At 48.5% G+C, this 17,265-nt stretch overlaps 1 protein-coding gene across 1 annotated transcript in view; it reads right to left on the bottom strand.

Annotated features, from left to right (window-relative positions):
• Positions 1–16,888, bottom strand: part of KLHL12 (kelch like family member 12) — a 28,264-nt gene extending 11,376 nt beyond the window's left edge. Inside the window, exons 1-6 of the mRNA XM_030965987.1 lie at positions 16,805–16,888; positions 16,351–16,548; positions 9,565–9,718; positions 8,564–8,781; positions 5,405–5,554; positions 3,072–3,186 (exon numbers count right to left, since the gene is read on the bottom strand). Coding sequence (XP_030821847.1) covers positions 3,072–3,186; positions 5,405–5,554; positions 8,564–8,781; positions 9,565–9,718; positions 16,351–16,548; positions 16,805–16,888 — 919 coding nt within the window. The remainder of the gene's footprint in view (positions 1–3,071; positions 3,187–5,404; positions 5,555–8,563; positions 8,782–9,564; positions 9,719–16,350; positions 16,549–16,804) is intronic.
• Between the last annotated feature and the right edge of the window lie 377 nt (positions 16,889–17,265).

A 17,265-nucleotide genomic window follows, 5' to 3' on the forward strand; every position in this document is an offset into this window, starting at 1 on the left:
AGGGACAGAGGGACAGCAAAGCCAAGTCACTCCCTTCACAACCAAAGGGGCACCTCAGGGGAACATCCTGAAGAAACTCTGAGCCTTCCCTGGCACAAAGCTGCCTCTAAATCCCCGTTTTTGTCTCAGCTCTGGAGAAGGGACCTAACGCGGCTCAGGCACTCACACTCCCTTGTCATTGTCATATTTTCTGGAAAAATCTCTTCACCAGGATTTCTTCTCCTGGGAAGCTGAGAAGCCTCAGAGAAATTAAAACAATAATTATCTGATTGCTTCTCCTGTGTTTGCTGCTTTGGAATGTGATCTGGAGCTCGTCTGCCAACAGGTGCATGTTTGATTGGTTTCATGTGAATTGTTTTTACTTAATGACCAATCACCATCAGCTGTGTCAGATTCTGAGGCATCAGTCATGAATTTTTATTATTCATTCTTGTTAAGCCTTCTGCCTGTATCCTTTCTCTTTCTTTAGTATAGTTTTAGTATAGTATAATATAATATAATAATAATATAATAGAACAAAATAACAATATAATAAAACAATAACAATATAATATAATAATATAATATAAATATAAATATAATATAATATAATATAATTAATAATATCAGCCTTCTGAGAACATGGAGTCAGATTCCTCATCTCTCACCTCATCCTGGGGACCCTCACAAACTCAACACTCCCTCTGTGCTCAGTAAGAAAGAGAAGGGAGAAACTCTTCAGAGCATGTGGCAGACAGTTGACTGAGGTGTTAGGAGCTGGCTGCTGGAGGGCTGTTTCTCCTAACACCAGAGGCACTTTGAAAAGACAAGCTGCCTCAGACAGGTGCTGAAGTTCACTCCTTTATATCTCCTTTTGTACCCTTTCTGCTGTTTTTCCCAAACCTCTCACCACCCCACAGAATCTGTAGGAGAATGGCTGCTTCCCTGCAGCCTCCTCACAACACAAAGTCTCCTCCTGGTCTCAAGTGACATCTAGGCCTGATTTAGGGGACTTTGTTCACCATGTAACTGAGAAACAAGTCAGGCTGTCTGAACCTTGGAAAACTAATTAAATACTTTCCCAGGAACTCTCTCTTAAATCTTGTGTATTTTATTTCAAAATTGCCTTCTCTCTATTTTCCCTGAGATGAATTCTCTGAACTTATCTTATTTCCTCCATGACTGTCAGTAACAGCTGTGACCTGAAGAGTTATAATTTCCCCTCTAATCACTGCCTGGAAGCAGGCTTCTGTCTCAGGTTTAGAACAGCTTAGCAACCCCTCCACTCCTTGGGCCTTTTCTGGAACAGGGAGTTTGTCACTAGAATTTAGGACTGTCCAGCCTTTCAGTGCACAAGGACTGAACACCAAGCAACAAACATTTAACAAGACTTTGTCTGTTACAAAGCAGAAACGCTGTCACCTCAGATGAATCATAATATAAAAAATAACTGGGAAGGATTCACAAGAGCTCCAACATCTTGGAAAGCCTCTTTTCCAGTAAGAAAACTGAAAGTGCAATCACTTCAGCTCTTCCCATGCAAAGTTAATACATGTCTTGATCACAGTTTAAAGTGACACATTGCTGATATCAGATGGTATGGAATCAATTAAAACAGGTAGGGCTGAATCCAAAGGATGAACCTCAACAATAATGTGCAGTTTTAACCCATACAATTAGACAATAAAACAGTTTTTTAATGTCTTTTTTTATCAGGGGAAGTATTTCAACTAAGAATAAAATGAAATGTGATTTTCCTAAAATCATAGAATCACAAAATGGTATGTGTTGGAAAAGACTTTAAAGCTTGTGTCATTCCATGTTCAGGGACAGTTTGCACTATTCCAGGTCGCTCCAAGCCCTGTCCAGCCTGGCCTTGGGCATTTCCAGGGATGGAGCAGCCACAGCTTCTCTGGGCAACCTGTGCCAGGGCCTCACCACCCTGTCAGGGGAGAATTTCTTTCCTAGATTTCCTCTCTTTCAGTATGAAACCATTCCCCATTGTCCCATTGCTGCAGTTTCTGATGAAGAGTCCCTTTCTGGCTTCCTTGTAGGTCCCTTCAGATACTGGAAGGCTGAGGTCATGACAGGCTGAGCTGAAGTGCAGGTCTTTGAAACTGGTACAGGAATTCCCAGAAAATGTGCTGAGGCCTGGATTATGCAGGAACAGCATAACAACATTTCCTTCAGGCCAGAGAGGTCTGATCAGTGTGTCTGACAAACCTAATCTGCCCTCCTCCTTTTGTGGTTAAACTGCTTTCTGTCCCCTAGAAGAGGCCACAAAGGGATTTTGGACGCTCTCTCCACCACAGCTGCAGCAGCACTGGAGAACACACAGGGAGGATTCCTTGCAGGGAGAGTGGTCCCTGCTGGCACTGATGGCAGTGCCCTGGGAGTGCACCAGGCCACAGGCATGGCACAGAAGCCAGTAAAATACTTTTCCTTTTTCTGTAGGTCAGTCCTACTTTTATGTTGCTCTTGAGCACTCACTGCCCTAAGACAAACATTTTCTGAACAATTCAGTGACCGTGCTTGGTAGAAGCTACTGAAATAAAGGAAGATATCATAATTTATTTGCCTTAACAAGGCTAGGGAAAAAAAAAAAGGCACCTCTGAAGGGGACGAGGGACATCTCCATCTCCCTTCTTGCACCTTCCCCTGTTCAATTTGCTGTGGAAGCTTGCTGTCACTGTAAGGCAGCTGTCACTCACCTCACAGCTCTATTTTGGACTCTGATTCCTACCTCTTCAGCCAGGAAGAAACTCCTCCCACAGTACATGGACAGCTGCATGCTGGGGCAAATGCATCTGCAGGCACCAGCAACTCAGGAAACTGGTTTTGAGGCCACAGCAGGGCCTGGGATTTAAGGCAATCAGCTAGTTAGTCCCCACACTGACACTAAGCAATTGTACTCTATAAAAGAGGCACCTCTGTCCTTTGCTCCCGTCCCCTCTCTGTCCTGCTGGGGACCATGGCATGACAAGTTACTGCTGTGAACAACATCAACACAGTCACAAGGCATTAGACAAAGTGTCTGACACAACACCTGCCAGTGCCCTGGCCCCTCTCAGGGTCATTTTTCAGCTGCTCACCCAGACGTGCTCGTGTCCTGGGTCCCTGCATCTGGCTCCGGAGCTCGGGCCGAAGGTGGAATTTCTTGGCTTCGTCCACGAGGTCTCTGCACTGCAGGCTGCAGCGGATGAAGGGCTGGGGAGAAACATGAGTCACTGCTACATGCAATGTATTTTAAGAAACCTCAGAAGAACTGTCCTAAAGCCAACTCTCATCAGCTCAGACAGCATGAAAAGGACTTGTGTGCGGGCCCTGGGAAATGCAAAGGCAACTGAAGATGCTGAGAAGATCTGGCTCCATCCTCACAGTCTGGCACTGAAGGCTCCTTAAAGAAAATGGCTGCATTGGAACACTAAGGAAAAGCCACTTCTGCTCTGTTTAAACCAGCAGAAGTATGACTAGGAAGGGGAACTGGCAGTGAAACCACACTTGATCTGCCCCACATAACCTGTCCTGCACCTGCTATTGGAGAAGAGAGGCACAGCACAGCACAATGAAACTCTTTAGCTGATTTACTGCCCTGATCACTGTGCACGCGGAACATGGAGTTGTGAAGAGGCAACAGGAACACTGAGGTCTTGTTGAAGAGTGAGGGGCATCCAAGGACAGCCTTATCTCTTTGCACAATGCTTTGTAATTCCCTTCCCTAGCCAAGGGCCTGGACCAACCTCCCTTCAGCTCAGCACTCATTTTCCCATGGCTGTTGGGTATACATGCTGCTTCAGCAAGTTCAGATTTACCTCTACAGGCTCCTGGTGTCTGTGTGAGGCAGCCACATGGGGCCAACACTCCACTCTCCACACTGCCCCAAGCTGAGCATGTGCCACCAGTGTGTGGCACTACCAGACTGGACAGGTCACCCTCCATGTTCACTCTGAGAGCTGAGGGCTGTACACACTCTGTCTCAGGCTGGATTTGGAACAGATCTATTTGTTTTGGTACCAGTCCCTTTTCCATTAGCTTAAATTTCAGTTCGAAGGGGACCATGACAATCTGACTGAACATCTTTTAGCTCTGGCACAACCTAACACAACAGCCCATTAGGTTGTCCTGATTTAATAACATCCATAATCTACCATATCTGAGATGACTGTTGCTAAATCAGCCTTTTCCTGACACAGACAAATGTCTGTCACTCACCATTCAGCACCTGTCAGGTGACAAGGGCTAGTAACCCTTGAGTACATCCTATCACCATCTAACCTGAAGGCTGGTTTGACCTTCTCTGGGCCTTCCTTTGAAATCTTGCCTGGGGTCACTTCCTGTCTGGAACCGAATTAGCACTTAACAGCTTAATTGTCACTTTGCATCATCCCCGTTTTGGGTTGCCTCTGCAGCATCCCAGAACACAAAGCAGCATTGTTAGCCATGGCTCTTGGCTGCGTGTTGGTCCTGGACCCACACAGCTCCTTTCTCACTCAGAGGTACATGTTAGCCATCTGCACCTCAGACACCTTCTGAGGAGCCGTGACCTCCCTGAGATCGATGCCAGCAATCTTCAGCCTGGGGAAGGAGACCTGCCAGTGCTTAGGAAGGAAGGCAGAAAGCACTTGGAGACTGTAAGGGATGACAAGAGAAAGGTGCTGTGGATATCTGCAGAGACAGCTGACTAATGGCTCTGGAGAGGGCACCCTGGGGCTGCAGAGCAGGACGCTGTGACTGCTGGCACAGCAAACAGCTCAGTGTGACAGCAGCACTGCACTGAGCAGGGACAGCTGCACAGTGTCACCAAACAGCAGCAGAGAAAGGGCTCTGCAGCCATTCTGGGGCCAACAGAGGCCAGGCAGGAGCAGCAGTGGCTGCTCTACTGTAGCAGACCCCATAGAATTGTCTAAGACCCCGTGGAGGGCTGAGACTTAACAGTAGGAATTGCTGAGTCATGATGAGACAGCAAAATAAGCCCCTGTCTTGCACCTCTCGGACCCTGGCTTATCTCTGTAACCCCATAGGTCACTTTCCCCTAACCCCTACTATTGGACAAGTTTGGATCCCTCTGTACCCTATAAAAAGGGGCTGTTTTAGCCCATTTGGCAGAAGAAGAGCTGTCACTGGAACCCTTCACAGACCCCTCAAGAAACCATCGCTGTGGAACCACCAGGACCTCTCCTTCTCCTCTCTCTCGTCTGCTTCTCCCCAGAGCCCACCGGCACCTTAGCAAGCAAGATGTGGAAATCCTAAGAGAGCTGATAATCACTAAAGAGCTGAAATCCACTGAGCTTGCTTAAGGTAGCAGCGGCTATGAGCAGCCTGGGTATTCGGGCACTCTGTCTCCAAGAGGGACTGAGCTATCTGGATAGGACTGCCTTGCTCGGGGGCAAAGCCTGCTCTGGGGCAGGGGGGACCTTTACCGTACCTCGGTGTCGATGACGTCGGTGATGTAGCGCGGCGTGAGCAGCGGCATCCGCACGTACTGCAGCAGCTCCGGCAGCGACGCCTCGCGCTCCTTCTTGGAGTGCTTCACCCAGTTTATCACCGCCTCGAACACCGGCTCCTCCGAGTCCACCTGCACACAGGAGGCACATCCTGATCAGGTGACAGCACAACAGGAGCTACTGCCATGGAGCACATAAGGCTCAGCTGCTGCACTGCTTCACAGCGAGCAGGACCCTTCAGCTACGAGTCCCTTAGGGAAATCCCCAGAAGCACAATGAACTCCCTCACTTTCTTTTCCTTAAATCTGTGTTTGCTTTTTCCCCTGCAGCTGAGATCAACCATGGGCAGCCCAAGTCCCAGAGCAGCGAGTGCTATGGTACAGAGCAGAGCCTGGAGCTCAGAGCTCCATCCACTGCCAGTGGGAACTCACAGGACAGCTCCCCCAGTTCTCTGGAGCAGGAGCTGTGATCCCACAAAGTTCAAAGTGCTATCAAAGAGATGATTAAATCATGTTTCCTTTGCACAGCAAAGTGTCTGCCCTAGGCCCTGGCAGCCCTGGGCCTATGCACTGCCCCTTGGACACTCCAGCCACAGCAGGTACATTTAAGGTTTCAATCCACCTTTTAAAAACTACAAAGGATTTCAGAGTGGAAAATCCCAGGGCATGAATGCTACTGTTTATTTCTACTGTTTATTTTATTTTATCACTAGTTGATTTCTGTCTCCATTTAGGACTAGCACAGGCTGGTGCTTACACCACTTCTGGGGATTACACTGACTAAATCATCCAAATTTGATCCTGTCAGAGAACCACACATGCTTTGAGAACCACACCTATGATTACCAAAAGCAAAAGAATTGTAAAAATCTCACCTATATACATATATATAAGAATTATATATTACTTATTACTTATATATAAGTTATATATTACTCAGACTTTGTTTTCTTTTTGCACATCTATCAGATCATCCGACGTAAAAGGAAATCAGACATGAATTTATTATCACACAGTCTGTTAACTGAGACTAAATATGAAGATAAAAGAAGAGCCTGTGATGAAAGGACTGAGCCTTCCCACCAGCCTATGACTGGTCCCCTTTGAAATCCAGTTTGAAGCTGTCAGGCAGAATGTTTTGAAGCAGGGAGCCACAGAGGTTAATTATGTAAGGCATTCTTCTACACCATTGTTTTATATTTGTTACAGTGTAATTTGGAATGGCCTCTTTCTCTTGGAATTACAGGGGAAGGACAATTAGAGCTCACAAAAGGAGAGCAGACTAATGTATTGTTTCCAATTTCCCCACCTCCTCTTTAAAGGCAATAATCCTGTGTTGATTTATTCCCTCCTGAACTGAATGTCCTCAGATATATTTAACAGTTTTACCATTCATTGAATCATTTATGTTTTCTGATAAATGATGAGTAACACTAAATGCAGGATCACACTGAGGACCTGTCATTGCACTTCTTGAGCAGCCCAGAGATTTCCTGAGGGTGTTCCCTTACCACACTCTTGATTCCACACAGCACCTCTGTGCTGGCACAGCAGGAGAGAGATCTGCTCCTTATCCCACACTGGTCTGGGCTGGAAGGGACTTTAAAGCCCATCCCATTCCACTCCTGCCATGGGCAGGGACACCTTCCACCAGACCAGGTTGCTCCTGGTCCAGCCTAGCCTTGGACACTCCCAGGGATGGGGCAGTTACAGCTTCTCTGGGCACCCAGGGCCTCAGCATTCTCACAGGGAAGAATTTCTTCCCCACATCAAATCTAAATCTCTCCTCTTTAAAACTGTTACCCCTTGTCCTATCACTTGCTGCCCATGTAAAAAGTCACTTTTCCTCTTTTTTATAAGCCCCTTTATAAGGTTTCCCTGGAGAATCCTCTTCTCCAGGTAAACAGCCCCAGCACTCCCAGCCTGGGTCCAGAGCAGAGGGGCTCCAGCCCTCAGAACATCTCTGTGGCTTCCTCGGGACCCCCTCTAACAGGTCCATGTGTTTCTTGTGCTGAGAACCCCATACCTGGACACAGCACTCCAGGAGAATCCCCTCCCTTGCCCTACTGTTGTCACATATTCTTAAAGTACAATAGTGCATGCCCAACACACTGCCTGCTGCAAGGTCTGAACCAGCCCTTCCAATCCACAAGGAATGTAATGTCACTTTTCCTGAGCAGATCATCCAAGAAGCTTGGCTGGGTCATTCTGAAGTTCCTCATTATTTTCTGCTCCCAGTAGCATCACAAGCCACAGGAGCTCAGCCCCTCACAGCACAAAACTGCAGCCTGTCAAACACCAAGCACACTCAGGCTCCTCCACTGCAGATCCCAGCCAGAGCTGGGTCCTTCACCACTGCCTCACATGCTTTTTCTCAAGCAGCCTCACTAACAAGGGGATGTTGGCATGGCTGAAGACCATTTTCAATGAATACATCAACAATTCTCCTCTGGCTACCCCTGTACTGGCTTTTCAGGAATCCCACCAAAGATATCCCATACTTTGCTTCCAAGCATTCCTGTTCCCCTGAACTCTGAGCAGTGATTGCTTCAAGCCTTTCCACTGCACTGAACATCAGCTCTCGACAAAATCCACCTCAATAAATAGTCAAGCTCTCTCCTCGTTACCAGGGAATGTTCAATTTATTCATAGAGAAGTTGGAAAAATGTATTTGACATGTCCCAGTCACATAGCACACCCTCCAGAAGCTCACCTTCAGGAACTAAATCTCCCTGTTACCCCTGGCAGAGTCAGACCACCCTGCACCATCCCAGGATTCCTTATGCAGCTTCCTTAACAGAAGCTAAAGCTTGAGGCTATTTCTGCAATGTAGGCATTGAGACAACTTATCTTCTCCAGGGAAAGGAGAGAATGAAGGGCCAATAACTCTGCAACGGGAACTAACTCACTGTGATTGACTTGCAAGAAACCCTTGTGTGACAACAAATTCTTACAGAGAAGCTACATGGTATTGATAAAAATTACAAACTAGCAAAAATAAAAATAGATGTCTCCTGAAAATTAAATTTCAAATTCAGGAACTGTGTGAGGAGTCCATCCCAGGAGTATGGACTACTTATTGACTGGTTTCAATGTTTTATTTCAATGCTTTGCACGGTAATGGTACTTTTCAGGTTTTACCTGAATTTCATCACACTTGATGAGCTTTTCAACCTCTTCTTGATTTAAGAGGATAAACTCTTCATGCTGAACCACCTCTGGAAAATGTTTCTGGCTGAAGACCTCTGCAGCTTGCATTAGATCCACACAATTGTGTGTCTCAGCAAAATCCCGAATGCCCAAACAATTTGATGGATCCAGCTGGCTTTCTAGAAACTCACAGCAAGCTTGTTTCACACCTATGGAAAATTGGAGGGGTGAATGAGCACTGCACACTTACTATCAATCCACTGCTTTGGCAAGGGCTTCAAAAAAAAGTTCTAAGCAATAATGAAAATCCAATCCAAACAACAAGTAAAAGTACTACAGAAACATACACATGCATGTATTGCTTTGGAGACTGAAGACACTTGGAGCAGCCAGACCATGTGTTTGGGCTGGTGTGAGCTGTGGCTCTTCTATTCCAATGAAAAAATTACATCAATCTGATACTAGGAAGACTCCAGTGTGAGTTGTACTCAGCTTCATGGGTTATAAACCACTACTGTGTCTGCTAGTGGATATGGCACCACATTTCTAGGACTATGATAACTTTTAGGCAACCTGTCTGGGATTTGGGATAATTGTCTGGGATAGCTCTATAGGTGCATGTGCAATGACAGCAACCAGTCTGTTACTGACCCAGACATACTGTGATGGCAGGTCACATGACATCTAGGATTGCTTATTATAATCATCTAACTGAGCTGTAACATTTATGTGCTATACAGCTCACAACTCCTCTTGGGAATCCTCCTGCAGAAGTACAGTAGCCCAAAGAATGGAACCTGTTTTACCATTTTGTTTTGCACCCAAATCCATTCCTCTATTAATGAGACCACAGCACACAAGAAAAGAGAAGTTTGACATAACTACTTACAAATATCATTCCTCCCCCAGCCTCTCTTCCATGCACAGAGGGACAAACAAACCAAATCTCTAAACAGCAGCAATGATGCAATTTGTGCTAATCTTTCAATTACCTTTCAGCTGAAGCAGACATGCTGCTGGAAGCAATTCTTGGACATTTTCTACTGTCACATGCACAGTTTCTGTATATACAAAGTCCAGCAGGATTTCCATGGTGGAGGCTGTCAGGCCCTGGATATCCACACAGGGTTTATCCTTCTCTGAGAGCTGTAAATTAAAAGGGAGACAACAGATTTATTCTTCATTAACGTGATCAGAAAGCCCACAACCCTCAGCAGGTTTGAAAATAAGATCTGTCAGAACTTTCAACAGAGATTTGTCCTTTCTATTCTGGTGCTCACTGAAAGGATACAGGGAAGGAGGGAATTTCCCTACAGAATTCACTTACAGAAATGAGTAAGAGCAAAAGTTCTTTATGGATCAAAAGGACAGTCACACTGCACAGTAAAACCTGCGAGCTGAGATCTGAGTCAGCAGAGATCACATGTGTCACATGTGCAAGACAACTAAACTGTCTCCTCCATGCAGTACTCCAAGGGAATTCCTCCCTGAGCTGGATGTGTGTGACAGGCTGCAGTTCACATGGAGTCCCCATCTAAGTGTTGGCCCAAATCAGGTTCTTTCACCCGGTGTGAAAGAGGCCAATCCACATCCAGAGTCTGGGTATTTGATTCATTTCACTTCAGTAAAGAAGGGGGGCTGGGGGCCAAAGCCCCCAAAGGCTGCCAGACTGGCAAAACTGTTTACTATTAATACATGTTAGCAAACAAAGGCATTAATGTTCATTGGCTATGAGCTATCTAGTTGTCTTATTGATTAGCCTTCTATCTTCTATTGGTTAACGACTTCCTTGCTTCTGATGCTAATTAGTTCCATCCTCAGTATTTCTCTTCCTCTAGGTCAGGGGACTTCTGGAGTAGGTGGCTGTGAGTCAGTGGTCTCAACATACCCCTGCCAGAATTACCTTCTACATTCAGAGCTGAATTCAGCATGCTGGCTTTATAAATTTCTTCCTTATTTTGGGAGTTTTGCCAAGTGTCTCTGTGGCCCAGAAATTTGGCTCCTCTGTGCCCCCTATCAGTAGGATATCCTTCTGCCTGAGTTTTGGTAACTTCTCCCTGGGCATGTCCAGCCCTAAACCTGAACAAGTCAATTTTACTGACACCTAATTTTCATTTCCAACACCTGGACATCTTCACCATTCTTCTCTAAAACCAAGGCAAAGAAAAAGCTTTCTGAAATTGTCAGTTTCCTTCAAGCTTGTGGTGAACTTCATTCCTAAAATGAAACAAAGTAAAATGACAGTTTGTGCAGTGATGGCACTTACGCAATTCAGACTTTGTCCCTCGACTATTTAATCACCTCTATGATTAATTTTGGAATAATTATTTTTTCCCAGGAACATTATCCTCTCAATGGTCAATCTCTGGGAACAGCAAATTCTGTGAATCCATCAAATTTGCACAAAACAGATTATATTTCACAAAGCATGAGTTTCATGGTTCAGTGCCTCCAGCACAGAGCTGCTGGCAGAGCACCTGATGATTCCTGAACAATGGACTGGCTGGTGGGCTCACTGATCACACCCTGCACGTTGCTGCCAGCTCAGCAGCATGGCTGCACCTCAAGAGATAATGATCTTCCTGTGGCATGCTGCAAAACCAGCCCCTGACTTCTGGAGCAGTCAGCACCAGTGCAAGCACAATGCAGATGAAAGCCCATGGCTTCTCTTGCCAAGAATGAGCCCAAAGTTGGTACAGCCAGTTGGGCAGAGGCTCAGGGAGCAGAAAGCATGGCCAAAGCACCATCACTGAGCTTCACATCTGCCACAGCTGGGGAAAAAGGAGGTGACACAGAATATAGAAAATAAGAGCAGTGGAAGCTACTCCTGCAGAGGCACTCCATGACACAGCACAGATGTCTACTGGAACTGAGCCCTGTCTATCATGCAGAGATACACTTGCACAGAAGTACAGGAGGTAAGGGTGACCCTTGAAGGAATCTGAGGGAAGAGGCCTTTCAAATCTCTTGACTCAGTGAACAATCTTTATGACTTCCAAAGTTGGGAAGGAACAGCAAATTACCTTGTCTGACCTGCTGTGTGACAGGCCAGGCATTGCATTCAGAAGCTAAAACCAGTTCCTGCCTTGGGCCAGACAAAACATTCCTGAACCAAGACTAAGCTGTTTGTACCACAAGGGACACAGGTGCCACCAAAATTCAGAACTGATCAGACAAGATGTTCAGATGATTCTAACAAGCAAATGAAGGCACAGACCATACATATTTAGGATCAAAGATGTTACAAACCTCTGCTGACTTCCTGATAGCTGTAAGCATCAGTTCTTCACACGTCAGCCTGGAGCTGATAAAGAAGCTCCTGACCCACAAGCAACCAGCCATGTACATACTCTCTTTATATTGGTGACCACAACACAAACCACAAGGACAACACAAATACCATACAGATGATTATTTCCTGTTTCCTTTGTATTTCTGCTACACTCCACTACTTGGTTGTTATTTTGCTCAGTTTACTCACATGCTAAGAATGCCTAGTAGGAAGGAAGTATTTTATGTAAATTCATCTAATGTGTGTGATGCAGAATCAGGATCCTAACATCATACCTTAAAGAAGGGTCTCAGTGTGGAGACAACTTGATTCTGAACACAGAATCATGGACTGGTCTGGGTTGGAAGGAACCATCCGTGAACCCTCTCTGTCAGTTTGGAGCCACTTCCCTTTCTCCTACAACCCCAGTGAAAACAATCTCTCTCCATTTTCTTGTTGGTTCCCTTCAGGTACTGGAAGGCCACCCCAGAGTCTTCTCCAGACTCAACAATCCCAATTCTCTCAGCCTTTCAGACTCATGAGGACACTGAGCTGAGCTCCAGCCTGTGTGTGCAGTATTAGAGACCTGCCTGCAGTGCTCGGTGCTGGGCTGCTGGGACACAGACAGTCCTTGCTCCATCCATGCAGCCACATCCTTGGACTCAGAATGCAAAATAATGGTCATCCAATGCTAACCAACACACAGGCCAGGCAGCTTTCCTCTCCAAGGTGTTCACGGTTTCCTTCTGAGGTTGTTCAGTGGCACCAGACACATCTCTGCTGTCAGAATTTCAGATTGGTTTCCCACTTTGTTGTTTAATATCAGAGCTCTGCTCACTCTCCCTGAAGGGAGTAAAGTAGCCCATACATAGGAAGTGTGCAGCAGTACAGATCCCAAAATCAACCACAGCATCCAGGAAAACAACTAAGGACAGTCACTTCGAGGCCTCAGGAGTTTTACCTCAAGATGCCCAAGGTGCTGAAAGCCTAAAGGCAGGGGCTGAGGTTACAGCTCTTTTGTGAGACACAATGCTGCTTTTTCTATTCCACCCACAAATCATTCTGCTGGGTTTGGCTAGGGTAGAGTTTATTTCCTTCCCAATGGCTGGCATGGGGCTGTATTTTGGATTTGTGCTGAATGCAGGGATGATAATGGAGATGTTTTTGTTATTGCTGAGCAGTGCTCACACAGAGCCAAGGCCTTTTCTGCTTTTCATACTGCCAGGCTGGCAAGGGGGCTGGGGGTGTGTGGGGAGCTGGGAGGAGACACAGCTGGGACAGATGACCCAAAGTGACCAAAGGCATGTCCAGGCCATGTGACATCATGCTCAGTACATAAAGTGGGGGCAGAAGGAAGGAGGGGAGGGATGTTTGGAGTGATGGTGTTTGTCTTCCCAAGTCACTGCTTTGTGTCCTGGAACCCTGCTCCCCGTGGGATGGCTGAACACCTGCCTGCCCATGGGAAACAGGGAGTGAACTCCTGGTTTTGCTTTGTTTGCATGTGTGGCTTTTGCTTTCCATATTAAATTGTCTTTATCTCAACCCACAAATTTTCCAGCTTTTACCCTTCTGACTCCCTTCATGATCTTGCTAGTGGGGGAGCAAGCATGGGGCTCTGAGGGGCTTGGCTGCTGCCTGGGGCTAAACCACGACAATCATGGAGGAGAATGGGTCTAAAATTTTGCAACTCCTTTCTTACCCAAGGCTACTTCTTGTTTTTGCCCTTACTAATGCAGATACACAAAAGTACTCTGGAATAAACAGCAATTTCTTCTCACAGGGGGAGAGAATTGCTGGCATGACAGTGCTAATGTGTGTCTCACTGTACCCTGGACAGCAATCACAGCACAGAGAAGGTGACCATGTAAGAACCTGGAAACACCAGTTGTTTACTTTCAGAATAATATTTCTCTGTTCTGGGGGAAAAGGACTCTTCAATTTCTAGAACACAGCCTCCAAGAGAAGACAGAACAGCTTCCTTCTGAGGTGGAGCCAGTAATCAGCTCTTAAAAGATCCCAACTTATGTTAACTTGGACAAACAAAGACAAATGCCAATGCACAGCCAAGATCCAGGGGAGATAAAACTGCTCTGCAATTTTCACTACAAGAACAACCCTGCAGGTAAAACTGATGGTGTTTCAGTTCTCCCACACTGCTCAGCACAGGGGCAAAGGAAAGTGTTGCAAAAAGCCCGGGGTTCATCAGGTGATCAGTGGTTTTTCCTCATGCTGTAAAACAGGAACAGAAAATGGGAAGAAATTAATACTAAGCTAGACTGAGAACTTTTTAGAATGTTAAAAGTCAGAAGGGAGAGAAGGAAGGAAACTTGAGACACAGAGAGGCAAAGGCAATTCTTTCTGACAACAGTGTTGCTGACAGTCTCAGTGTTGTACTGGCTATGCACAGATGTGACACCAGGAATACTGTGACATAACCCCAGGAGAAAAGGCCACGAATGCCATGGCAAATGCCAAGATCAATTCTGAGCAAAGCCTCGTGCAGCCCAGCAGTCCCCAGAGCTGCAGGAGGCAAGCCATGGAGTGCTGAGGAAGCCCTGGCAGGGCCTGTCAGCCCATGACACCACACACACTCTGAGCTCCCTGGAGTCCCAGCCTGGCCAAACCCTGCACCCACAAGTGCCTGGAGAGTGTCCAAGCACTGTCCCATCACAGCCCTGACACACACAGAGGAAACATGGCCACTCTGAGGCTCACCAAGCTGCCCCTTCCTGGAAGGAAGTGTCCCACAAACACTCTGTAATTGTTGCCCCTTGGCAGGTTGCGCACTTTAGGGTTTCTGTAACAAGGAAGCAAGTTTGGAAGAAACACAAACCAAGCAAAAGAAAATAAACCCTTAAAGCAGAGGCATTGTGGGAGCACGAGAGAGCAAGCAATTCTGCCCACTGAGCACAGCTGCTTTCCCAGGAAGAATTTAATTTCTAGGAAGATTCACATGTCTGAATGGAGGTCACCATGATGTTACAGTTAACAAGAGTGTAGCAAAGCAAGGAGAGACAGCCCAGACCCAAAGCACATCAACTCCCAGCCTTTGTTAGCAGCCACAAAGAACGTTCTGGAGCACATGGAGTGACACAGCCTAGACCAAGTCCAGAAGTCAAAAGCACTGACAGGAACGTGAAGGCAAATCCAGAGAAGCAGAGATACTCCCTGTACTGCTGAGCACTTGGAGCTACTGGAGAACAGAGAACTTCAGCCTCCGGGGACTGAATTTGCTTTGTGTGTTTTCTTCACCTAATTACATTTCCTTTATGCAGAGAAAGAGCACAAACCCAATGAATTTACACATTTCATGAAGATATGGACAAAAAAATATATTGGCCTGAGGTTAGGCCACACATGCATTATTTTGGTGTCTTTGCACAGGACTGTAAGCACCTGCTGCCCTGACAGCACTGAGATAAGTGGGCACAGAGAGCTCTGCCACAGCCTTCGTGCCTGGGTAAAACAAAGAAAAAAATCATTCTCTGCTGCAATGTCTCTTGGGCTAGCAGGGAGGGCTTTAGGACCTGTGAGCTACTGAACAATGTTTCTCCCTGCTCATGGGCAAGGTGGCAGGATAAGGAAAGCATCTTCCATAATAAAAAGCTGCAAAGATTGACTCCAACTTATAAAGACAAAGCCAGGCAAAGCATCTGACATTCAGCAGCGAGTGCCAGCTCCAGCTGAGGCAGTGCCTGTCAGTGACTCAGGGAAACTGCACACAGGTAGTGCACGTCTCACAGGAAGGGCCGAGAGCCAAGGTGCTCACAGGTGAGATGTGCTGGGTGCAGCAGCCGGGGCTCAGAGCCACCCCAGCCCCAGGACACCCCCGTGGCAGGAGAGCAGCACCGCCCAGCCCTCAGCCAGCGCCAAGGGCAGCCCAGAGCACGCATCAAACACCCTCCCTTGCACTGCAAGGGCTGCCCAGAATCCCCAGCACGGCTCCCACAGCGCTGTGCCAGGGCAGGAAAGATGCCCGGAACCACAGAAACCACAAATCAGCACTAGAAAAATAAAGAAATGTATCAGAACTCTCCGGCTTGGCAGCTCAGCCTGGCAGCTCCCTGGGCACAGGGTGGTCACAGCAGACCATGAATCAAGGCCACAACCTCTTAACTCCCCACCAGGTCACAATAAGTAGCTCTGGGGCCACCATAAGACACAAGCCTCCAGGGCTCCAGGGCCACCAGGTCAGAATCCAGAGGGCTCCAGGGCCAACACAGGGGCATTCACAGAGACCAAGGGCCACCATGGAGATATCCAGAGCCACCATAGGGGTTCCTGAGGCACCCACAGCCACCATGAAGGGATCAAGAATCACAACGGGGGCATCCTGAGCAACCACGGGGAGTATCCAGCGGACTCCAGGATCACCACAAGGGGATCCTGGGCCCCCACGGGGGAATCCTGGCCCAGCTGCTGAGCAGCTCAACAGAGAACAGCCCAAGCACTGGGCGGCCCTGCCTCCTCCACCCACGGAGCACCCAGGGCCGGCGGCAGCACCGACCTCGCTGGTGAACATGGCGCAGAAGTAGTCGCTGCAGGCGGCCAGGACGATGCGGTGGGCCGGGAAGTCCTTGTGCTCCACGCGGAGGGTGACGTCGCAGAGCGTGTTGCTCTTACGCAGGGCGTTCATGGCGTTGAGGATGGACTTGGCGTGGGAGTTGGTCATGATGTCCTTGGGGGGGGCCATGGCGCGCGGCACCTGCGGGCACAGCCAGCACGGCCACATGGCACGGCGCCCGCCGCCGACAGGGGGCGCTGCCGCCGCGCCGCCCTCAGCGCCCGCCCTCAGCGCCCGCCCCGCCCGGCGCCCCCCGCCCACCGCGACCCCGCGCCGACACCCGCCCGGAGCCGCCAGCCCAGCCCAGCTCAGCCCGGCCCCGCCTCACCCCGCCCTGCCCCGCCGGGTCCGGCTCGGCTCGGCCCGGCTCGGCCCAGCCCGGCCCGGCCGCACTCACCGCCGCGGGGAGAGGTCCCGGCCCGCACACCTCGCCTCCCCCCGCCCTTCCCTCTCCCCGTGCCGCGCGCTCTGATTGCGTCATCGTGCCGCGCGCAGAGCGCCCCGCCCCTGGGTGCCGGGCGGTTGCCGAGCAACGAGCTCGGGGCGGGCCCCACAGCGCCCCCCAGCGGCCCCCGAGGGACCCGCGGGACACTGAGGGGCGGGGGGGGAACGGAGCCCCGGGAGAGACTGAGGGAGCGAGAAAGGGGCTCAGCCTGGAGAAAAGGGGGCTCAGGGGAGACCTTCTGGTTCTGCACAACTCCTGACAGGAGGGGACAGCCGGGGGGATCGGGCTCTGCTCCCTGGGAACAGGTACAGGAGAGGGACCGGCCTCAGGCTGGGCCAGGGCAGGCTCATGTTGGATACTGGGGGAAATTTCTTCCCTGGAGGGGTGGTCAGGCCTTTGCACAGGCTGCCCAG

The sequence above is a fragment of the Camarhynchus parvulus genome, chromosome 26 (assembly GCF_901933205.1).
Source record: "Camarhynchus parvulus chromosome 26, STF_HiC, whole genome shotgun sequence".
Taxonomy (NCBI): Eukaryota; Metazoa; Chordata; class Aves; order Passeriformes; family Thraupidae; genus Camarhynchus; species Camarhynchus parvulus.